Source organism: Leuresthes tenuis, unplaced genomic scaffold (genome assembly GCF_036924035.1).
Source record: "Leuresthes tenuis unplaced genomic scaffold, fLeuTen1.0.hap1 SCAF_16, whole genome shotgun sequence".
Lineage (NCBI taxonomy): Eukaryota > Metazoa > Chordata > Actinopteri > Atheriniformes > Atherinopsidae > Leuresthes > Leuresthes tenuis.
In genome coordinates, this window is record NW_027325370.1 from 17976183 (window position 1) to 18001563 (window position 25381).

The following is a 25381-nucleotide window of genomic DNA, read 5'->3' on the forward strand; positions in this document are numbered from 1 at the left end:
GTTTTCTGACGCTTTACCGAGTAAGACAATGTTCATATAATGTCAATGACACCACAAATGTTTCTCTTAAACCTGTGTTATTCGAAAGCCAAGATATTCTCCCATGTGTTTTTTTTTTTGTTTCTTAAGGGTCCTATTGACATCACAACAAACATCTTTACAAACTGTACCTTAGAGCTAAAAGCGTACGTTTGGATATGGGTAGCTATTTTTGTAGCAAGCAGTTTCTTGTTTAACTCCTGTATTTATTCATTTTAAGATTGCCTGCCATAGAAAGCTCAAAATTAAATGTTTTTAACCTGAGGAAATTATGTTTCTACTTTTAGAAAATATGTTGTACAGAATTTTTATCTGGACATTGACTGTGTTTTCACGAATTTTCAGTCCAATCCTTCATCATTTTCATATGAATGCGTTGTTTTATTTGTTTAAGACACTTAACCCTGACCTCTGAATTGTTCAGGCATAAAAAAGACACCTAACTCAAGGTCACCTGTGTCTATAAATAAGACTCAACTTGGCAATGAACCTATTTTCAATGGTGTCTTTAGGTACTTTGTCATCAGAGGTCTGTCCCAGACATGTCATTTATTTCACTTCTTTAGTTGCATCTATGAAAAATACCAAAGAGATTGTATTACAATGTAACCAACATCCAAAGAAGAGCTTTGGGAGATCCTTCAAGAAGCCTGGAGAACTATTCCTGAAGACTATTTAAAGAAATGTTGACTTTCAAGCTCATTAAAGTTGTACAAACTCAGTTTTTGCTTTTATATTTCTATTTGTTTGCTCTTGTTTCAGTAAAGGTTTGCACCCATTTGCTGTTTTCCTGGCAACAAATAAAGAAATGTGGAGTGGCTCCAGATTTTCTTTTACATATACTAAACACAACCAGTTCTTCTAGAAAGTGACTGTCAGATGCATGTCACATCAAAATAACAGTAACAGCTTACTGTAGTCTTAAGATTATAAATCTTAACTTTGCTAATATTTTATGGAAATTTGATGGATTAAAGCCAATTCATTAAACAAACATTGCAAGCAGACAGCTTGGTGTAAACTTGCATATAGATTCTCAAAAAGCAAGTCTGATGCAGTGCAAGTTTTCAACAAAGTTGTTGATAATCAGGAAGAGACTTTTCAGAAAAGAGACGGACTGCGCATGAGTCACTTCCTGTATATTTGTCTTTTTTTAGGAAACTAGCAGCAGGTTCTCAGTCAGTTCATTCAAATGAGAATAGACCCTGAGCTTAGTTTCCGAAATATTCCTTGGTCCCACAGTCTATTATGGAAACACTGGATCCATTTTACACGAGCTGCACATCTTCTGAACATGCAAACTAAACTGGCATTTCTAAAAAGAAAATTATGTTTCAGGCATGTCTGTGTTTGTTTCAGCAGCACAGTCTTATGATCCCTAAGAACACAGACATCTCTTATCAAAGGAATATATGATGCAGATACAATCAGTGTGCGTGGTTATTCATTCACCCCGTTACCTTGACTGATAAAATCATTCGATGCACTTTCCAATCTGCTGATCTAGTCTCATCTTTTAGACTTCACACCATTTGCACAACTTGTTCTGGGTCATCTTGTACGTGTAAAGGCATAGTTAAACAATCATTTGTTAGAATCTTTGAGCTTTTTGAGAACTGATCTTTGTAGCTCATAATAGTTCCTCGATTTTCTTTTAACATCTAATGCTTATTTTTGTCTTACTGACTTTTGAACTTATTAGATGTAAAAGTGAAAGTAAAAGTAGAGGTTAAAAATACCCCATAATTTTGTATTTAAATACTACTGAGATCCAGTTGTACACCAGGTTTATTGATAAAAGGAGATTGAACAGTGCAGTACCTATTGCAAGTATTTCAAACCGCAGATCAGCAGGCAAATCAAATCACTTCCTCTGCACAATGACTATTGAATTTTATTTGATGTCGAGAAATGCTTCTCATTTTCGAGGTGCTGCATTTAGAGCATCTGTCCACAAGAGGGCAGCCTTTCCCGCTCCAATGAGAGACCTCTACCAAAGTGAAACCAGTTCATCCACCATATATTTACTGTAAATGCTTGAAAAATGAGATGTCAGTTTTTCACATGCTGTCTCAGCAACTGATGGGTGGCAGTAAAGAGGGGATACTGAATTATGTGTAAAATAAGTGTTATTTTAATTGATCAGAGGAGCTTAGTAACTTACAGAAAGAGCATACTAACATCACTTTGCTGTATTCAAATACAGGCAAATGGAGGTTTTTGAGACTCGATATGGTTTTGTTTTACATGCTGGTGTGTATTTAAAATGCAGGTGCTCTCCCGAGTCTGTTTGTTTAGGGAAATCACTGCAGCCTCCACCCACCTGCCTTCGTGTCTTTCAGCCTCCAACAGACTTCAACTGACAAAATACAGGTGGGAGCAAGCATCTGGGTTACTTGCTATTTCTCTCTGATAATTTCACCTTCTGGAAATAAGTATGTATTTTGTGGATTTATATTTCATTTGTACATTATTTTTGTCTTTTTAAGAGAGAGATTTTCAAACTTTTCTCTCAAAGGAATCTTGTGACTTTTTGTCCTGGTGTTGTGTTTGGTGTGCCCAGGAAAATTTTGGACTTAAAGGAGCAGGCTGAGAGGAGATACATTCAGTCACAAGGCCAGACAATGGGGAACTGTGTGCAGGACTGCTGGAGTTGCCTGGAGGCAAAACAGTTTGCTGAATGACACTCATCTTTTACTTTCTACTTTTTCCATGTCAAACCACTGGAGCTATAAAAACAGAAAGATTTTATAATTTCAACCTTAAAAGCACAATTTTGATCCTGCTTTTTTCACAGAAAAGTACACAGACGATGGCATTTTGTTCCAAATAAATGTGAAATCTGCTTTTTCATGGCACATGCTCTCTGGAGTTAAAGCCCCCGGCTATATTTTTATTTGTGTGACCCCCTTGTTTAGCCCTCCATCTCACCCCTGAAAGGACAGCATTGTGACTTCTTCTCTTCCTCAACGCTTAAGCGGTAGAAAAAGCTGCTCTGACACCATTCTTTAAGAAAAGAGGAACTTTTTTTGTCTTTTGTTGTGCTGTCATTGTGGCGCTTCGGTTCTACAGTTACTTTCAAAGCTGAGAGACCTGTTGGGGAATTAAACGAGAAGTTTTGAAGGGATTAACAGTTTGAGACTTTTTTGACCTTTAAGTGGCGGCAGATTCTAAACTTTTGTGAGCTGAGGTAAGTCTTTTTTTGTTTGCCTGTTTTCAAGTCTCATCTGTTAAGACAAAACGATTTTTCATGATTCTTTTTTAACTTTAAGGATATTCAGCTGCATTTGTGGCATGATGACCTTGCTTTGGCTGTGTTCATTAAACAAAACCAATTCTTAAACATTTATTTTCACAATTTACAATAAAATGTGTGATCGTTTTTCAAGGAAGTGGTCTCTGCAGTAGACGACGATACCTGACGTCCTGATTGTGAGCTTCCTCATCGGGCACATGGTGATGTCCAGCCAACATCTTCTTCTTGAGGTCATCGGGTCATTACTAACTGTGCTAACAGGCTCTGACTGTGACCACGCCATGGAGGATTGTGAATTCTCAGAGAAAGGTAAGACGCATGCCTGACGATGAGGAAGCCTGTGCGTGGTTGTTAGCCTGCACGTCTGTGCACTTTTCAGATGGAATTTAAATGTTATTGAGGAAGCTTTACTTCCCCATATTCTTACTATATCTTCAGATATATTGAGAACGTTGTATCACTGTAAAACTACTATGTACGGATTTGTCCGCATAAATTAATCCTCCATGAATCTTGTTGCATTTTCCTCTGCAGACAGGTGTGAAATGTAATGAGTTATATCAAAACAGTCTAAATCAATGTGTATTTGAGATATAAACATAATTGAAGGCTCTTTTTGTACAATGTATAAGCTCACAGTCAAATTTTAGAATGATTTAAAACCCGGTTTCCCCTAAAAAAAAAAAAAAAAAAGTTGGTATGCAGCATGAAAAGTAAATAAAAACAGAAATCAGCGATTCGCAGATATTTAAAGACTTTTATCTGATTGAAAATAGTTTAATGACAACAAGTTTAAATGTTAAGGAGGAGAAATTAGATCAATCTTTGAAAATGTTTTCATCGTGATGTTAGTAGTGGCAATAAAAGACTCAAAGCTTTGTTTTTCTTAACAAAAACTTATTAAAAAAAAAAAGTGGGTTCAAAACAGCCATATTCTATTTTTATTAGCCAGCTCAACAGAACCAAAACCTCTACTCAGAGAAAACTGATACTATGGCGGTGATTGTGATCGTTCTTTATGAACTCAGACTTTCCTCTTCAGGCTCTGTGCATACTTACATGTAAAGGCCTCTTTTTTTTCCGAGTCATTTGACGATTATTGATCCCATCAGACTTCAGTCATACGTGAAGCAGGTTGTACGAATGGAGAGGTGTGAAGAACATAAACATTCTTACAGCAAAAAAGCAGTCATGCCGCTGCATTTAACAGGGGGCGGCAGATATAGGGCAGATGATTGTTAGCTGTACAAATTAGTAAGTTTTATACATGTTGCTATTGTTTAGCTGCACAAACCTTTTAAACTTCTGATTTCATATTGAAGAAGTTCATTTAGCTTTGACACTATCCCATAATAATGTGGAAATCATCTATCTCAGTCCAAATTAAAGGGAAATTTGTTTTATTGATTGACTACTCTGTTAAATTAAAAAAAACAGTCCAGTCCATGTTGGATCCAGAATCAGCAGTATTGAATGGCCTAAACAGCAGACTACAAGCAGGAGGATAACTGCCAATAATGCAAAGGGCTTTTGAACCAATAGTCAGTGTGACGAGTTGGAACAAAATAGAGTCTCAAGACTCTAAATATGTGCAGATCAGTTTACATGTCTCATGTGATCTATATTCACTGATATCCATTACATCAGCTTGTACTAATTTGTAGAAAAAGTGTAACTGGATTTTTGATTTTGGAAGCAAATCTGAACCTCTTTATTTTCTTTAGAAAACCTTCAAAATAAACCAGATTGCATGGTGTTGGCAGACGGTGGCCGTATAGGCTAGGATTGAAGAAGTAAATAACAAACAAACAAGATTTCAGGACAAAAAAATAATACTAATAATTCTGTGACGGACATCCAAAAGAGGAAATGGACAGCGCTCTTCTTCAGGAATGACCTCTTTATGTCTGGGAATATTTGAGATATTATATAATAGCTTGGAAGATGTCCTGTTTTTTGTTTCTGGCTCAGACCGGAAACAGCTTGTGAACGAGGTCAGACACGTTTCAGAAAATTGTTTCCCTTCTTCCTAATGCATCTTGAATCTTTTTCAAAATGGCAGAAACCGCCACAAGTTAGTGTGTAAAATGTTGCTCTTTACTGGACAGTTTTAGATTTTTACCATTTAAATGAATATTTTCTTATTCACATCTTCCAAATGCAAATCAAAAAGCTGTGAATATAAAAACATATTCTTTTATGATGAACTTTTTTAAATTTCTTGAAGCGAAACACACATTTGTCCACAGTGTTGTCAATGGTTTCTCTCCAAACTGTAATGTTGCACTGTGACAGCCCAGATGTTGTGGTAACCTTCTGGGTTTCTAGCAGCTGACCCCAGATCAAATTGAGGTTAGTGACATTTTACACCTCAGTGCTTGCTCATGGCACATTAATCCCTGGATAGCACTGTGTAAAATGTTGCATAAACCTGTGATGGGGAAAGCAGGAACTCAACGTCAGTGCCTTTGGCCTTTGTTTTGAATAATGTATCAATTAGTTGATGATACTTGAACATATATTTCTAAAGAAATACAGAGGGACGGGAAAGTAAAAGGAAAGACTTTTGTCCATGCTGCAGATTAGTTTCATGTAAATGTGCTTTGTGTCATTTTTCTAAAGTGAGACAGGAAAGAGGACAGGAAGGTTTGTGTGCCGAGGTGTGCACTTATCGTAAACTAACCCTCAGCCCAAGTGTGACGCCATTAACTGCTGCTGTGCTTTTAGTAAATGCCCATCTATACTTCTGTGTCGTTATCACCCTGCTTATTGCGGATTCTCAAACAGCACATACACAAAAACCACTCCCTGCGCTCATTCCACCTGACACACTCGGTTTAGCTTCGCGGGGGACTGTGTGTTTTGCATTTGCATCTCTGAGTGTGTTTGTTTGTGTGCCCTGCAGACTGAGTTATGAGTGTGAATGGAGTGAATGGTATTTGACCGTGTGCATTGTGTTTTATGAGATGAGCAAGCTTTAATGACTCTGTCAACAGTAAATGGGCGCTGATTTGTAGCACAGCTGTCGCTCCACACTCTCATCACACACACAGACACACAAGGAATGAGCAACCACTGAGCACACACCTAAACATCCGTGTCGACATCACACATGCTCACAGCAAAGCTCACGGAGATTTGGATTTTGGCACAAACGGTATCATTAAAGCGTGTTGTCAATACAGAAAGTAATTGCAGTCTGAGGTCTAATCAGATAGAAATTACAGCTAGCGGTCATACATTAGATATCATATTCAATCAATGCACCTATTCCACAGAGATGCTATTGATCTATAAGCTGCTACTGATCGTGTGGCCCTTATCCCGCTTTTGTGGATACAATGCAAATGGAGTCGTGTTATTCAGAAACTCACAGAGCAGATGGAGCAGGGACTGCTTAACCTCTGTGTTTCTGGCTATCCACCACACTAAGATATCCTCCAAGTGGGTTTTTTCTGTAGCTTAACCGACAGCTCGTGTTGGAGGGCTGGAAAATGAAAAACCAATGTGACATTGGTGAATCAATAATAAATTGTCACTGTGAACGATTGCAAGCTTGGTAATTTCATCCTTGCCTGTATGAAGGATAGTGGGGGTTGTTTCACTTATTAATAACTTTAATTTTCTTAACTGCTAAATATAAATGCTTTTTTTGTTGATTTGTGCTGTATGATAACACGGGCAATGTTAACCTTTCAATTATCAACCTCTTCGTGAACAAGAACAAGCCAAATATGTTTGTTTTAGTTTTGAATAACTTCTTAAAATAAGACAATATAACTGAGTAGCTCTAGGGTCTTTAAATAAGAGTGGTAAAAGTCGAAGATATACATAACTTTGAATCAAAGTATTTTAAATAATGTAGATCAGTGGTGGCTGATTACAACCTCTACAGATCAGTTCCTTCACAGTCCCTCAATCGAAATCAATAAGACTCCATAAATGTACAGAAGAACTCATCCGAGACTCCCTGAACCGCCTTCTGAATGAGGGCTCCTGCTTAAATTACAGCAACAGCAGACCTCTGTTCTTTTAATGACTTGTTTTAGAAGGAGATCAGCTAAACTAATTAAGTATTAAGAGAAAAATAAATCACCAAAAAAACAGCTTTCTATGCAGAGCTTTATCGTTTTTTCTCTCTAAGTGTATTATTTTCCCTAACTGTGTCAGAAAAATGCTCTATATCTTTAAGATTTTCATTGTTGGTCATTATATTATCTCTCAACTTCTATGTAAAGGTACTATGGCATACTTTAAATGACACCCAAAGCTAAAAAAGCAGTATACGTATGTTTTAGTATCGTCACGGAGCATAAACTTGTTTCATCCAGGAGTCCTAAACTTAGTCTTAGACTTTTTTTTTCTTTTATAGTCAAATTCTCCAGGAAGTGCACACCCATGTGAGCTTAAATGGTATCTTAAAGTGGAAGTTATTGCCCTGAGAGGAGCAATTGATCCGCTAGTATTTTTCGGAGCATGATATGTCTTCAAGAAAATGCGTTTATGATTGTGAGGGTGGGTTTACCCTTTTCAGCTTCCATAAAGACCCAGAAATCTTGGATTAGTAGATGCACTTTGTTTTTCCTGGTCAGCAACACATTTGAGAAAAAGTTTGGTTTTGTTCTCAACACTTCACGGACGACAGTTTTATGAACAAGACCCAGTATGATGCTAGCTTCGCAGGGAATCTGAAACTGAAAGTTGAGGCTGTTCCAACACTAAAAGGGCACAAGTTTGAACCTCAAACAGCAAGTGAAACCATTTCAAATGTCTGTGTTGTGTTGGCATTAGACATATGAAAGAATTTTAGTGCAAACTTCATGAGTAACAAGGCAGCTAAGGGGGCTAACAGTAGTTTGTGTTAATAAATGTACACAGAAGACAACTGTATATATTTGTTGCTTTTACAACCACTCAGAAATTTTATCAAACAGAGCCGTCCTACTATCATCTTTGTTGTGATGCCGTGCTGCTCACTTTGATATTCAGGATCCATTTCTGGCTCGAACACGTACAGCTGGACCTTATGTGTTGTTAAGCTTGAAAACGTGTTGTCGTAGCTTCCTAGCCAGCAACTGGAGCAGTGATCACTCGTGACTCACCGTTATCCACTTCCTCGCATCTCGGCAAACCTCCAGGAATTCACCATATTAGAAAACACTTTGGCCAGATCCTCTCATTCTCAAGAGGACTCTTACCCTATGAGAAAACTCTTCCTTATTCTGAACTAATTATTGACTATTTGGAGTAATGAAGTGTGCAAAGCTAATCTAGAGGTCTAAGCAAGTAATCTAGACTGGAAATGATCATGTCACATTCATTTTAAGTTTCTGTTTGTGCAGATGGCTTTGGAGTCATTTTATAGGATTGGTGGTGCGTTAACCAAGCAGCTGGGGCACACTCTCATGAGGGCACACCACTCATCATAATAAGAGAACAAATGCAAACGATTCTGAGGTATAAGGCCACATCCGGACCTTTCACAAGAGCTAAACAACAAAAAGAAAAATGTGGCATCAGTCTGGTTTAGGTCCATAACCAATCCCAGCCCTGGCCCCACACTTGGGCCTTACACCTTCTTCCAACTTTTTTTTTTTAATGAGGATCAAGTCATAGTGGTCATGTAGCCCTTTGATAGGATTGATGGAGTCCTTTTAGCTAGTTAGATAACATAAGATAACTTCACTAGCAGGCAAAATAATACAACTTCAAGTCAACTAGCAGCAACAGAATGCTAGATGCTTAAAATAAATTATTTGAGAAGATTATTGATTACTGGTCTGTTAGATCAAGTCGTCTATCAAATCCTTCAGATTCACCTGCCAGGGCCTTTATGTCTCTCCTCTGAAACACGATTTTGTTCTTATTCATTCATTTTTATTGCCAGTTTCATCATTACCAGTTCTGAACCTAAAATAATCTATTAATCTTGATCAAAACTTAACTTATATTTGCAACATATGTAGGAGTTAGTGAGTAACTTGCTAGTATAGGCACAAGAGTTATGCTACTATATAATTGTGTTTTTTTATTTAAAATTTTCAGTTCACCCTTATTTGAGAAGTTCCTCAAAGTGATCCAGTGTTTCACTTTTTGCGTAACTGTTACAAAACAAGAACAATCCAAAAACAGTCCAAGGGGTATTAATGAAAAAAAGAGAAAAACAAAACTAAGAGTACAGCAAATAACATTCAGAAATCTTTCCCAAAGTTTCTTGAATTTTTCTTCTTTAAGCCTCACAGAAAAGGTGAATTCTTTCCATAATAAAAATGTCATTACATCATACCAATCCTCTATATTGAGCCACTTTTTTTATTTCATAGCTGCAATCATCCATATCCCAAACAAATATTGTGTTTTATTGTTTGCAGATGTTGAGTGTTGAAACCCCCCCCCAAAAAAACAGTTCTTAACCGGATTATAATTGATAGTTCAATATAAATGACTGTCCAGAAAGTTAATGATTGACTACCTGAGAGCCATGATTTCTCCAGAAGACCCTGAGATGTATGATTTCTGGACTTGACTGATGAAAAATCTACAAAGTCTCTTCCAGCCAAGTTGAATATTGAAAGTTTCAATATTCTATGCACTACACCCCTGAAATGTATCTGTTATATTCCTGCTACCATTTCTTCCCTATACAGGTTGTACTTGTTACTTTAGTTTCTTGAAGATTTTCGTCCAAATTTGAAGATACTTTTGACCCAGAATCTGCCTTATAGGCACTCATAAAGACATTTAACAAGTTTTTTTTCCAAATTCCACCTGACCCTCTTATAAAAGTAGGTATAGCCCTGTTGTATAAACCATAATCTTTTTTCAGTGTCGGACCGCTGCACAGAATCCCCTGGTTAAAACGGTACAGTAAGACCTCTATTGGCCCAGTTCTTAAATCGATCTTGTTTGTGGTAAAGTTATGGGGTATGAGCACCAGCTCAGAATCTTTATGTCATCAAGCAAGCTTCCTTTTCTAATTAGATTTAAGCAGAGGTAGGTTTGTATTTATGTTTTTGACATAAATGGACGTTGCAGTGTTTGTGAAACCATGCCACAGAGGCATGTTTTATATTTATGTTTATGTATTTAGCAGACGCTTTTATCCAAAGCGACTTACAAATGAAGATGTTTTATTCTGGTCAATTAGTTTAATGCATTTACATATCTGTATCTTTCTCAAAGTTAAGTAATAATCTTTTCATTTGGGCCCCTGGTCACCACAGGCCCTAATACAGCTGTATTAGTTGCATATATAGCAGTTATGCCAGTGTGTTTCGAAGAGTTTGCTGTTTGATCCCACAGTTTATTATTCGTATGGGCTCCAGCCAGCAGATGTCACTGTTGTAAAATGTTTCCTGACTCACAGCTTTGGACGCCACTGTTTTTTAAAGGATTTGCTTTACAGCATTTTGTCCTCACTTCTCCACTTCACCGCATCACCTTACAAACATTCAGATGGTTGCGTTGATCAATCCATCTGTCTTGTTTACAGACTCCCGGCTCACTGACAGTGTAACAGGTGTGCCCTTTTGATTTCAGGGAAATGTCAGATGCTGATGTGTATGAGGAGTGTGTTTGTGTGAACTCATGGCAGGCCTGTACAATATCAAGTTTGAAATGATTTCCCATGTTCCTATGTGTCTTCTTCTCTCTCTGCTCATTTAGCGGCCGGCTGCAGCAGCAATTCCACTCATGTATGCTGCACCTTGTTGACTTTAGGCTCATTAGAAGGCCAAATGAATATGACGAGTTGTGACATTAGGCTACAGCTGGAACAAATGCGCCAGCCGCTCACTCGCCAGCCTGGCCAATTTTTTCTCCCTCCATTTCTCACATGCGTACACAAACAAATGCTCACTTATTTTTTCGGGGAAGGGCTTGGTGGGGTTGATGGGTTTGCTACAATATTGGAAATGTAGATGGGCCTGTGTTTTTGAATTGGATTGCACGCTTTGATGCAGAGACAGATTGTAAACTGTGATTTTATTAAATCCTTCATTAGGATTCATCAGTGAGATTGGATCAGAAAAAGGTCACCGTGCAGATGCTCTCCCCCACTTCTTTCCTCTTTGCTCCATCCCCCTTAAAACACACCCTCCTCCTCCCAGTTCTCTGTGTTCACCCCCCTCTCCCCCTTTCCTCTCAAAGCAGAGGCACTTGCTCTCACCCTTCTTCTCCTCTCATGCTCTCTGCCTCTTTCCCTCCCCTCGCTAGCCTTTGCCCGAAACAAATTTGCGATGAAAATGGGGAAAAATGATCATCATGGGCCTGCTAGAGAAACACAAGGTGAAAGTGACATTACCCCCACCCCCCCCCTCCCATCACCACCACCCTGTACCCCCTCCTCCTCCTCCTCACAGCCATCTAGGCTGGCGCCAGTGGGACGCCTGTGCCACAAATCATTTGTATACTCTCATTTCTGCGAGCGGCCCGCGATGTTGCTTACTGCTTAGTGAGCAGATGACTTTCAGAAAGAAGAGTGAATTGGGAGGGAAGGATGAAGATATGGGGAGATGAGGAAAGAGAAGTGGAGGAGGGGAGGGGTGGGGCAATTTGCCGGCGTGCGAGGACGTCTGTGGGAGTTGAAATTGAGAGGGAAATTGTGTGCGCCATATGTCAAGTTCTGCAAAAGAGGTTTTCATTGTACACCTAGATTGTGTGTGTGTGTGTGTATGTGTTTTCTGTTGTAAAATGAAGCATCTGGGCTGTTTATTGAATCACCTTCGCCATTGTCTGTATTCCCTGCTATTATCACCAAAAGTGCTGCACCTCCCTTAACAACAAGGAAATGGGAAATATGGTGCACATATTGTCTGTAGCTAGTGTTTGGTCATCTTTGTCTGTCTCACATGTAACCACACACGCTCACACCCTTCCCCCACCCCTGCCCAGTGTGAGACATCGTGATTCTTCTGGTACACTGAATACATTCTCCATGCAGCCTGAGCATTGAGGTCCATACAGGCAAAACATGTGACATTACCAGGAAAAGTGTATTCTTCCACCTCCAGCACAGACACACACATATATTTGAATGCCAGGCTCATAAAACAGCTATAATACATCTAAAAGTGCATGCATGTGCACACAAACACTTCAAAATGCACATACACATTAAATCGTGTGTGCTCTTTCATCATCTTTTTGTCATCTCAGCCCACACATCCACCCCGTCACACACACACACACACATATTAGCTTCACATAGAGTAAATATAGAGCGGAGACAGTGTGGCACAGTGACCTGCAGAGGAACCCGCACACTTTGCCTGGTGGTTCCACAGGGCCCTGTACTTTCAGGAAAGCCATGCAGTATTCATAGCTCAGTCACAGGATCCACGAGGCAGGATGGAGGAAACGGCAAACACGGTTGAAGTGCGCTGCAAGCAGCTCAGCAGGGCGCTGAAGGTGTTACACAACATGCATCGTAGAGCTTCTGTCGGTTTTTGTGTTTGATGTTTGATGTGAGATCTTTGAAGCGGAACGGCTCCTTTTCCATATTAGAGGATTTAGATTTTACTTTTTGTTTTTTCTTGGGTACGTACACGACTGCCTGTTTCACGTGTTTGTATGTGTCATCTTTACGCCCCACTGCCTGCCTTCAGAAATAGGTCCATTCTATATTATTACCCCTAAAGGCAGTCTGAGAGTAGACTGTCTCAAGCTCCTTGTGACCCACATTCATCTGATCCAACCCTGCGGGGCCTCCAGGGAGCTTCAGGGGAGTCATGCCCCCAGCGTTGTGCACTGTGGCAAGGCCGTGACTCTGAGATCTGCTGCTCATGAACCCTGGAGCTTCCACTCTGTCCAGGGGGACTGGAGTCATCAATGCTGTCTGCTCCACTTTTGAGAGACGTTCCTATTGAGACGATGAGATCAGAGACCAAGAGGTTATCTATCTTTTTTATTTATTCATTTCAGAATGAAGAACCATTCCTGCTTTCTGCATGGGTTTTCCTGACCTCATCCAGTTAAAGTTCTGGCGACTTGGAGTACTAAGGCAAAGATCCCAATCATCAAATGTAGCAAAATGTTCATTTTTATTTACATTTGGTTTGATCACAGCTGCCAGAAAGCTCTTAAGACACTAAAAGATTGATAAATCTTGAAAAGACTGGGTTGATAGAGAATGGGACTACTGCTTGGAATCTTTTTTTGGAACTTCTATAATGACCTGAAGTCTTGTTTGGCTGCAGTACAGTCGGAGATTGAATCCCCTGTTGACATATAAGTAGTTTGTTTCGGTTTGTGCATTTATTATTATATCATAGCTTCACCTTTTCTGTAGTTCCACTACTGGGAAAGTTTGTGCATGGGTGATACACTGCAATAAAACAGCTTTTTGTATCTGTCCACTACCTAATTTCAAACACTGAATATTTGACTAGTTTCTGCTGTTAAAGGAGCTGTTTCAGAGACCTATTCAGTTTGAGGAGAATGTGACAGTCCTTCTGTACACTTGTCTGTAACTTTCAGTTTATAATAATGAGAGCATAATGAGAGCAATAACGAGTCATTTAAATGCAGTTTTACAATGTGGGAGTCACAGTTGTCTTTTAAAGACGAGAGATAAAGGTTGCTTATTTTGTCAAAGCAGAAGCCTGTCTTTATGCCGTTTCTGGGGGATTCTGGGTTTTCACACTTCCCCAAAGTCTCACTGAGTCAAAAGTAACTTGAGACAAAGTTTGTTTATCTCCTCATTATGGATGTGAATCGTATCTCCCACCAGCACAGAGTGTTGTAACAGACGCTTTGTTCGAGCTCAGGTGTCACACAAAGTTATCTTGTTCTGTAACAGAGCGCCAATTGTGACAAACTGCAAACTTTTCAACCAAGTTAGAGAATAGGCTCTTTGATACTTGAGTTCTTAGCGTGGCGCTTTTCCTTCCTCAGACCAGGTGGGCGCCATTGAGAGGGAAATGCCTTCTTGGAGGGTGTAAGTTTGGGGTTGTAACTCATGAACGGGACGGCTTTGAAAACACACAGAGTGCTGAGTGAGTGAGTTTTGGAGACACTGAGCTCCTTTGCAGTTGCGTTCTGCCCTCATGAATAATTCGGCAGCACCGCTTGTCACTGTCCTTGTTGTTGTTGTTGTCGGCTGTGGTGTCACTCCTGTCTGAGGAAGACGAAGGAGACAGAGGACTCTTTACACTTCGGTCTCCTCTGCACTTCCTCTTTCATTTACGGGGAGCGGAAGCGGCAGGGATGTGCATTGTGCGTTTGTGTCTGCAAGCGAGAAAGGGTGACAGATAGAGAGAAATCGTGTCTGCCTGTCTGGCATAATGGTCTGTTTGTGCTCTGTAATGGTTTGAAGGAAGGACAAGAAAATGCCAAGAAAGGAGCAGCAGAGTGAGGAAAAACTCTGTAGCTGTGTGAGTTCATTTTTTTTGTTGGGAAGATATGTGTTTTCATTTTCTTGTTAAAATTCTAAATGATGTAGTATGGTGGTTAGCACTGTCACTTCACTGCAAGAAAGTTCCCGGTTTGAATCCCAGTAGGCCTTTCTGTGTGGAGTTTGCATGTTTTGGAAAATGTGTTCATGCATTCTCTCTGGGTACTCCAGCTTCCTCCCACCGTCTAAAAACATGTTAGATTCTAATGACTGGAAGAATAAATGTGAGTGTGCATGGTTGTTTGCTTCTTGGCCCTGCGATAGGCTGGTGACGTCTTCAGATGTCCAGACCCTTAGCATACTGTACTTAGCATAAAGGATGAAAACAGCTGTACAACACCCAACCTGAGGCCGGTTCAGTATCTTAAATATGAATAATATTTCAGTAGGTCTTAAATAAGTGGTGGTTGTGAGGTCAATTGGATGTGAATTGTCAAAGTGACATTTCGAAGTTTTTTGGTGTTTGTTGTGAAAAAGAAACCACTCTCCCAGGGGAAGATGAACAGATTGAGACTGGAAATCCAACTCTTGTCTTTTCTTAGTTTCCTTGAGCCCTGACCAAATGAGGGAGCATTCTGTCACAACAAAAGCTTGACAGGGAGAAGTGCTACCAAAATTTGATTTTTTATGCTGTCTGTGACACAGTCAGAGGGAAGTGTAAACCACTGTTTGATGCAGAAGTGACGCAGTGTGAATATCTTTTTCCCCTTCTTTTTTTCTCCTTTGGAGGCCTCTCATGTTAGTTTAGAGACAAAATTGTGCATCTCAGAAATTCATTAAACCTATCTCAGCACTGATCAAAAAGTTTGATGCTCAGTGGAGTTGTTGTTTGTTGTTTAAAAAAAAAAAAAGAATTTAAAACACTCAAATACAGTGGAAGAGTTGTAAATTTAATTTAAACTGATTTGAAACATCACAGCTGTAATGCCTACAAAGGTACGGAGGAGGACGTGCGCTGTCCCTTTCTGTCACTGTGAGTTTTAACCAATAATTTGTCCACAAGAGCAAACATAACTAATTGTTTATCAATTATCAATTAGTTTCAAGTCATCTGGTAATCCCATGTTGAGTAAAATAGAAAATAAACCATGATGAGCTTTAGGATGTGGATGCCTTCTCATTGACAGGGTTCCACCCTCTTTTTCTGAAGCTCTTTCACAAAGAGATGATTAACTAATGTCTGTATCTCTTGCACATACTGTTAATACATATATATGTATACATACTACATGTAGTTGCTGAGTCTGTTTTATGAGGCCCAAATGAGACTGTTGGAAGAGAAATTGACACCTTTGAGTAAATCATTGGATTTTAAGTGTTAAAGCATATTCAGGACACTTGATCAATCATTTATGAAGTTATTTATCTACAACCACATAAGTGGGCATTATGGGTTAAGATTTGTCTTCTGAGTGGATATTGTCACAAATGTAACCAGTAACAGTCCAAAATCCTGACCTTTTAAAAAAAAACAGGTGTTGCTAAAATAACTTAAATATGTATTTCATGCCCACATTAGGCTCTTTTGCAGTACATAAACACAACAGTGTTAAACTAAAGCTAAAATACCGCCTCATAATGACTTGTTAACAGACTGATGTAATATATAGTGAGACGCTGTGCCATGTTCAAGGACTGTGAGTAATGCCACTTAAGTTGAGACCGTATTTTATGCCTCATTGATACCAGCTCAGTGCAGCTATTTTTCTTTATGATGGCCCGACTCTGGTCTCACCAAGTCTGTGTACAGTATCATCCACTGGTTCTATCTGGTGTAAAAGTGTCCAAAACCTGAGTTTACTCATGGCTGCTTTTGCTTAAGCTACATGATGTTATGAAAGGGTACAACTTGAAAATTAACTTAATGCAAAACAAAACTTGGGAGGAAATATATTGTTTTCTTTCTTTCTATGGTTAGAAAGAATTTTTTGTTGTTGGATGAAAGGGTATCAAAAAAAGCAAACAGCCATCTCAGAGCACTACATAGTTGAACCCAGCAACTCAATTCAGGTAAGCACTTAACGACAGAGGGAAGAAAAAGGAAGGACTAGACCTCCGGCAGAGCCAGGGAGGACTGCCATCTGCTTCGATAAGTTATGGGTGAGGTGACAGAAAAGGACAGCGTGAGAAAGACAAACACTGGGCACTGTTTGTTTGTTGTTGGTCTGGCCTATAACTGCAGATCAGAGATATTCAGCTCTGGAGATACAGAGCAGACAGATACAAAAGCATCAAAAGAAACAGATGAGTCGTGGGTTGAGGGCAAATGCTCGTGAATTATGGGGGGTCCTCCAAAAAGGAAAGTTTTTCATCTAATCTAAAAACGAGAGAGGGTTGTCTGCCTACTGAACTCAAACTTTGAGCATAAGTCACAGAAGTGGAGCCTAATAATGAAGGATCTGCCTCCTATTCTACTTTTCATCTGACCACAGAACAGTTTTCCACTTTGCCTCAGTCCATTTTAGATTAACTTTGGTCCAAAGAAGATGCCAGCTTTTCTGGATCCATATGGCTCTGGTTCACATATGGCTTCTTCTTCTGCATGATAGAGCTTTAACCTGCATTTGTAGATGGCACGGTGAACCTTGTTCACAGACAATGATTTCTGGAAGTGTTCCTGAGCCCACGCAGTGATTTCCATGACAGAATCACATTTGTTTTTAATGCAGAGCTGCCTGAGGGCCCGAAGATCATGGGCATCCAATATTGATTTTTGGCCAAGTAGTGTAGTCTTTCTCAAGGGTCAAGAAAGGTGGTAAGTTAGCAGACTCAGCAGTCCTTTGTACTTCTTTAAGGTGAGCTTTTATCAAAAGTCAAACTATGGAGAAGGCAAAGCACAATATCAACACTTTAGCCCCCAGAATCCAAAATCCAGCTTTTAAAAAGACTTGGGCACATACTTGTTCTGCTTTTAAAAAAGGGGTTGACTTATACAGCTATCTTAACTCAAGCAAATCAAACCACATTGCCATGCTCATGCAAAAACTCCTATACAAGTTATGTGGCTGAAAAAACATAACAAGTTTTTATCACTTTTCTTCAGAAGAAATCAAACACACAAAACAAATTAATACAAAGAGAAATATAGCTGCAAGCAGCGATGGCGGGGTCTAGCAGAACAGCAGGCAAGCCTGCGGCTGCTCAGGAGGGCATCATGAGTCCATAGACCAAGTTTGGTGTTTGAGATTACCTCGTCTTCATCCAGGGATTCCAACGGTATCTCATTTGTCCAATTTGAACCAACGGCTCCAAAGCTATGAGCAAAATGCAGTTTTTGTACTTATAGCGCCCCCTCTAGGTCGAAGTGCACCAGACTTCTTGGGCTTCATACAGACTTGGTCATAAGTCTGTGTTAGAAGTTTGATGTCAAAAGATTAATTGGTTGCTGAGATATGGCCTCACGTCCTGTTTGGCGCGTCATCGCTGAGATTGATTGGCTGCTACGGGAAAAGAGAAACGAAATAAAAAAATCCACATAATAGCTCTTGTGAGGCTTGGTCTGAACATTCTATGTGTCAAGTCCCGTGGAAATCAGACAATCTGGGTGACCTGTAATGTGTTTTGAAGGTTTTTGATATAATTCAAAATGGTGGACAATCCAAGATGGCGCGAATGACGTCATGAGGTTGCTTGACCTCGGCTATATCCAGGGATTACAACAATACCTGATTTGTGAAATTTGGACAAACGGGTCCAAAGATATGAGCAAAAATGCATTTTTGCTAAATATAGCACCACCTATAGGTCAAAGGTCTCCAGAATTCTTGGGCCTCTTCAAGATCGAGTTATGAGTCTGTGTCATAAGTTTGATGTCAAAAGAATAAACTGTTGCTGAGATATGGCCTCACGTCCTTTTTGGCGTTGTCGCCGTTAACTTTGATTGGTTGTATTGGGTGAACAAAGTTGAAATTGAAAAATCCGCTTCGTATCCTTTGTGCGGATTCGTCCAAAGATACTGTGTGCCAATTTTCATGAGAATTGGTTAAAATTTGTGACCTGGGAAACTTTTTGAAGGTTTTCAACAAAATCCAAGATGGCGGAAAATCTAGTTAGACGGAAAATGACGTCATAGGGTGCGTTGGACTCGTCATCATCCAAGGATTCCAACGATGCCTTGTTTTTGAAATTTGGATCAACGAGTCAAAAGTTATTTAGCTGAATGGGCTTCAAACTTTGACCCGTTGGTGGCGCTAGAGAGTTTAGAATTTTGGCACGAAATTTGTTGAATTTGCTAATGGGATGTTCCTGAAGATATGGGCCAAATTTCACAACTTTTTACCATTGCGTTAATGGGGCTGCCATAGACTTCAATTGCAGCGGAAAGTAGAAGAATAATAAATATAGCTGCAAGCAGCGATGGCGGGGTCTAGCAGAATAGCAGGTAAGCCTGCGGCTGCTCAGGAAGGCATTATGAGTACATAGACCAAGTTTGGTGTTTGAGATGAACTCGTCTTCATCCAGGGATTCCAACGGTACCTCATTTGTCCAATTTGAACCAACGGCTCCAAAGTTATGAGCAAAATGCATGTTTGCTACTTATAGCGCCCCCTCTGGGTGGACGTTCACCAGACTTCTTGGGCCTCTTACAGACTTGATCATGAGTCTGTGTTAGAAGTTTGATGTCAAAAGAGCAAATTGTTGCTGAGATACGGCCTCACGTCCTGTTTGGCGCATCATCGCTGAATTTGATTGGCTGCTACGGGCAAACGGAAACGAAATAAAAAAATCAACATGATAGATCTTGTGAGGCTTGGTCTGAACATTCTATATGTCAAGTCCCGTGGAAAGCAGACAATCTGGGTGACCTGTAATGCGTTTTGAAGGTTTTTGATGGAATTCAAAATGGCGGACAATCCAAGATGGTGCGCATGACGTCATGAGATTGATTGACCTCGGCTATATCCAGGGACTCCAATGGTACCTCATTTGTGATATTTGGACAAACAGGTGTAAAGTTATGAGCAAAAATGCATTTTTGCTAAATATAGCGCCACCTATAGGTCAAAGATCACTAAAATTCTTAGGCCTGTTAAGGATCGAGTTATGAGTCAGTGTCATAAGTTTGATGTCAAAAGACCAACCGGTTGCTGAGATATGGCCTCACGTCTTTTTTGGCGTTGTCGCCGTTAACTTTGATTGGTTGTAATGGGTGAACAAAGTCGAAATTGAAAAATCCGCTTCGTATCCTTTGTGCGGATTCGTCCAAAGATACTGTGTGCCAATTTTCATGAGAATTGGTCAAAATTTGTGACCTGTGAAACTTTTTGAAGGTTTTCAACAAAATCCAAGATGGCGGAAAATCTAGTTAGACGGAAAATGACGTCATAGGGTGCGTTGGACTCGTCATCATCCAAGGATTCCAGCGATATGTTGTTTTTGAAATTTGGATCAACAAGTCAAAAGTTATTTAGCTGAATGGGCTTCAAACTTTGACATGTTGGTGGCGCTAGAGAGTTTAGAATTTGGGCACGAAATTTGTTGAATTTGCTAATGGGACTGTCCTAATTAGATGTGCCAAATTTCACAACTTTTTACCATTGCGTTAATGGGGCTGCCATAGACTTCAATTGCAGCGGAAAGTAGAAGAATAATAATAATAATAATAAGAAAAGCTACTAAAACAATAGGGTTCTGCAGCTTCGCTGCTAGACCCCTAATAAGAAATATAGCTGCAAGCAGCGATGGCGGGGTCTAGCAGAACAGCAGGTAAGCCTTCGGCTGCTCAGGAAGTCATCATGAGTCCATACAAAGAGTTTTGTGTTTGAGATGAACTCGTCTTCATCCAGGGATTCCAACGGTACCTCATTTGTCCAATTTGAACCAACGGCTCCAAAGTTATGAGCAAAATGCATGTTTGCTACTTATAGCGCCCCCTCTGGGTGGACGTTCACCAGACTTCTTGGGCCTCTTACAGACTTGATCATGAGTCTGTGTTAGAAGTTTGATGTCAAAAGAGCAAATGGTTGCTGAGATACGGCCTCACGTCCTGTTTGGCGCATCATCGCTGAGTTTGATTGGCTGCTACGGGCAAACGGAAACGAAATAAAAAGATCAACATGATAGATCTTGTGAGGCTTGGTCTGAACATTCCATATGTCAAGTCCCGTGGAAAGCAGACAATCTGGGTGACCTGTAATGCGTTTTGAAGGTTTTTGATATAATTCAAAATGGCGGACAATCCAAGATGGCGCGCATGACGTCATGAGATTGATTGACCTCGGCTATATCCAGGGACTCCAACGGTACCTGATTTGTGATATTTGGACAAACAGGTGTAAAGTTATGAGCAAAAATGCATTTTTGCTAAATATAGCGCCACCTATAGGTCAAAGATCACTAAAATTCTTAGGCCTGTTAAGGATCGAGTTATGAGTCAGTGTCATAAGTTTGATGTCAAAAGACCAACCGGTTGCTGAGATATGGCCTCACGTCCTTTTTGGCATTGTCGCCGTTAACTTTGATTGGTTGTAATGGGTGAACAAAGTTGAAATTGAAAAATCCGCTTCGTATCCTTTGTGCGGATTCGTCCAAAGATACTGTGTGCCAATTTTCATGAGAATTGGTCAAAATTTGTGACCTGTGAAACTTTTTGAAGGTTTTCAACAAAATCCAAGATGGCGGAAAATCTAGTCAGACGGAAAATGACGTCATAGGGTGCGTTGGACTCGTCATGATCCAAGGATTCCAGCGATATGTTGTTTTTGAAATTTGGATCAACGAGTCAAAAGTTATTTAGCTGAATGGGCTTAAAACTTTGACATGTTGGTGGCGCTAGAGAGTTTAGAATTTGGGCACGAAATTTGTTGAATTTGCTAATGGGACTGTCCTAATTAGATGTGCCAAATTTCACAACTTTTTACCATTGCGTTAATGGGGCTGCCATAGACTTCAATTGCAGCGGAAAGTAGATCAATAATAAATATAGCTGCAAGCAGCGATGGCGGGGTCTAGCAGAACAGCAGATAAGCCTGCGGATGCTCAGGAAGGCATCATGAGTCCATAGACCAAGGTTGGTGTTTGAGATGAACTAGTCTTCATCCAGGGATTCCAACGGTACCTCATTTGTCCAATTTGAACCAACGGCTCCAAAGTTATGAGCAAAATGCATGTTTGCTACTTATAGCGCCCCCTCTGAGTTGAAGTTCACCAGACTTCTTGGGCCTCTTAAAGGCTTGATCATGAGTCTGTGTTATAAGTTTGATGTCAACAGATTAAATGGTTGCTGAGATATGGCCTCACGTCCTGTTTGGCGCGTCATCGCTGAGTTTGATTGGCTGCTACGGGCAAAGGGAAACGAAATAAAATATTCCACATGATAGGTCTTGTGACGCTTGGTCTGAATATTCTATGTGTCAAGTCCCGTGGAAATCAGACAATCTGGGTGACCTGTAATGCGTTTTGAAGGTTTTTGATATAATTCAAAATGGCGGACAATCCAAGATGGCGCGAATGACGTCACGAGGTTGGTTGACCTCGGCTATATCCAGGGACTCCAGATGTACCTCATTTGTGAAATTTGGACAAATGGGTCAAAAGATATGAGTAAAAATGCATTTTTGCTAAATATAGCGCCACCTATAGGTCAAAGATCACTGAAATTCTTAGGCCTGTTAAGGATCGAGTTATGAGTCAGTGTCATAAGTTTGATGTCAAAAGACCAACCGGTTGCTGAGATATGGCCTCACGTCTTTTTTGACGTTGTCGCCGTTAACTTTGATTGGTTGTAATGGGTGAACAAAGTCGAAATTGAAAAATCCGCTTCGTATCCTTTGTGCGGATTCGTCCAAAGATACTGTGTGCCAATTGTCATGAGAATTGGTCAAAATTTGTGACCTGTGAAACTTTTTGAAGGTTTTCAACAAAATCCAAGATGGCGGAAAATCTAGTTAGACGGAAAATGACGTCATAGGGTGCGTTGGAATCGTCATGATCCAAGGATTCCAGCGATATGTTGTTTTTGAAATTTGGATCAACGAGTCAAAAGTTATTTAGCTGAATGGGCTTCAAACTTTGACATGTTGGTGGCGCTAGAGAGTTTAGAATTTGGGCACGAAATTTGTTGAATTTGCTAATGGGACTGTCCTAATTAGATGTGCCAAATTTCACAACTTTTTACCATTGCGTTAATGGGGCTGCCATAGACTTCAATTGCAGCGGAAAGTAGAAGAATAATAAATATAGCTGCAAGCAGCGATGGCGGGGTCTAGCAGAATAGCAGGCAAGCCTGCGGCTGCTCAGGAAGGCATCATGAGTCCATAGACCAAGTTTGGTGTTTGAGATGAACTCGTCTTCATCCAGGGATTCCAACGGTACCTCATTTGTCCAATTTGAACCAACGGCTCCAAAGTTATGAGCAAAATGCATGTTTGCTACTTATAGCGCCCCCTCTGGGTGGACGTTCACCAGACTTCTTGGGCCTCTTACAGACTTGATCATGAGTCTGTGTTAGAAGTTTGATGTCAAAAGAGCAAATGGTTGCTGAGATACGGCCTCACGTCCTGTTTGGCGCGTCATCGCTGAATTTGATTGGCTGCTACGGGCAAACGGAAACGAAATAAAAAGATCCACATGATAGCTCTTGTGAGGCTTGGTCTAAAGATTCTATATGTCAAGTCCCGTGGAAATCAGACAATCTGGGTGACCTGTAATGCGTATTGAAGGATTTTTATATAATTAAAAATGGCGGACAATCCAAGATGGCGCGCATGACGTCATGAGATTGATTGACCTCGGATATATCCAGGGACTCCAACAGTACCTGATTTGTGATATTTGGACAAACAGGTGTAAAGTTATGAGAAGAAATTCATTTTTGCTAAATATAGCGCCACCTATAGGTCAAAGATCACTACAATTCTTAGGCCTGTTAAGGATCGAGTTATGAGTCAGTGTCATAAGTTTGATGTCAAAAGACCAACCGGTTGCTGAGATATGGCCTCACGTCCTTTTTGGCGTTGTCGCCGTTAACTTTGATTGGTTGTATTGGGTGAACAAAGTCGAAATTGAAAAATCCGCTTCGTATCCTTTGTGCGGATTCGTCCAAAGATACTGTGTGCCAATTTTCATGAGAATTGGTCAAAATTTGTGACCTGTGAAACTTTTTGAAGGTTTTCAACAAAATCCAAGATGGCGGAAAATCTAGTTAGACGGAAAATGACGTCATAGGGTGCGTTGGACTCGTCATGATCCAAGGATTCCAGCGATATGTTGTTTTTTAAATTTGGATTAACGAGTCAAAAGTTATTTAGCTGAATGGGCTTCAAACTTTGACCCGTTGGTGGCGCTAGAGAGTTTAGAATTTGGGCACGAAATTTGTTGAATTTGCTAATGGGATGTTCCTGAAGATATGGGCCAAATTTCACAACTTTTTACCATTGCGTTAATGGGGCTGCCATAGACTTCAATTGCAGCGGAAAGTAGAAGAATAATAATAAGAAAAACAGCTAAAACAATAGGGTTCTGCAGCTTCGCTGCTAGACCCCTAATAATAATAATAGGAAAAGCTAGTAAAACAATAGGGTTCTGCAGCTTCGCTGCTAGACCCCTAAAAACAGCTAAAACAATAGGGTTCTGCAGCTTCGCTGCTAGACCCCTAAAAATCCTCCTCATGGCCTCACCCAATGATGACATCACCAACACCAGGTCGGCCTTTGCCAAACACTTAATAATCCTGCATGGTAGGTCTGAACAAATTAAACAATGTAAAGTTTGATCAAAGGAGGAAGGTAGCTCAATAAAGTTGTCAATGTATTTATTGTCATTCCACTTAAATGCTTTGATGATAACTGTAACATAATGTCAACACAAACAAACCTAGGTTAATATGTCTAGCAGTGTTACAGTAGCAATGGTAAACTATAGCTAAATGAGCAAATGTAGAATAAAGCTTTATATATAGGATATATATGTAAGGGACAAGTGGTGAGTAGATGAGATCTCGTCCAGTTTGTCACAGGCCATATCCCATGTGCACAGAGATGTCTCCAGATTCTCTGAATCTTTGGATGATATTACGTACTGTAGATGATGGAATATTCAAAGTCTTCTCAGTTTTAGGTCAAAGAACATTAATCTGCTCCACAATTTGTAGACACAGTTTTTTTCAGATTGCTAAACCCTTGCCTTTCTGAGAGACTCTGCCTCTCTATGGTGCTCTTTTCATACCCAGCCATGCCACTGACCTGTTGCCAATTAACCTGATTGGTTGCTGTTTCTGCTTAGTTTTCCAGCCTTTTAATCTCCACCATCATAACCTTTTTGAAACGCGTTGCTGCCATCACATTCTAGTTGAGCCGATATTTTTCATTAAAATCATAAGATATCTCGCTTCCAAACATCTGGGATGTTTTCTATATTCTATTGTGAATGAAATATTGGTTTATGAGATATGCAAATCATTACATTTTGTTTTTATTCACATTTTCCATACAGTTCTAAATGTTTTGGAGTTGGGTTTGTAATTGGGTATATATTCATTGTAAGTTAAAGGACGTATACTTACTCATTCATGCTGTCTCATCATTTTGTGGGGTGTAAGGTGTGGCTGCAGTGAGGGGGAGCCCCTTAATGTCCTCCCCCAACACATCACACACACACACTCCATTAAGTACAACTCGGAAATAAAGTGAACACAATGTTGGACAGAATAAATGAGAGTTAAGATGGGGCTGATGGAAGGTATGTGTGTGCGTGTG

General features: G+C 40.0%; 2 protein-coding genes across 4 annotated transcripts in view; both read left to right on the plus strand.

The window, feature by feature from the left end:
- The window catches only part of tmed4 (transmembrane p24 trafficking protein 4), a 260820-nt gene that overhangs the window by 42817 nt on the left and 192622 nt on the right, over positions 1–25381 (plus strand). The window lies entirely within an intron of this gene.
- The window catches only part of myt1b (myelin transcription factor 1b), a 135270-nt gene continuing 113365 nt past the window's right edge, over positions 3477–25381 (plus strand). For all 3 annotated transcript variants that reach the window (XM_072367956.1, XM_072367957.1, XM_072367959.1), the window contains exon 1: positions 3477–3604. In XM_072367956.1, coding sequence (XP_072224057.1) covers positions 3493–3604 — 112 coding nt within the window. In that variant the 5' untranslated portion in view covers positions 3477–3492. The remainder of the gene's footprint in view (positions 3605–25381) is intronic.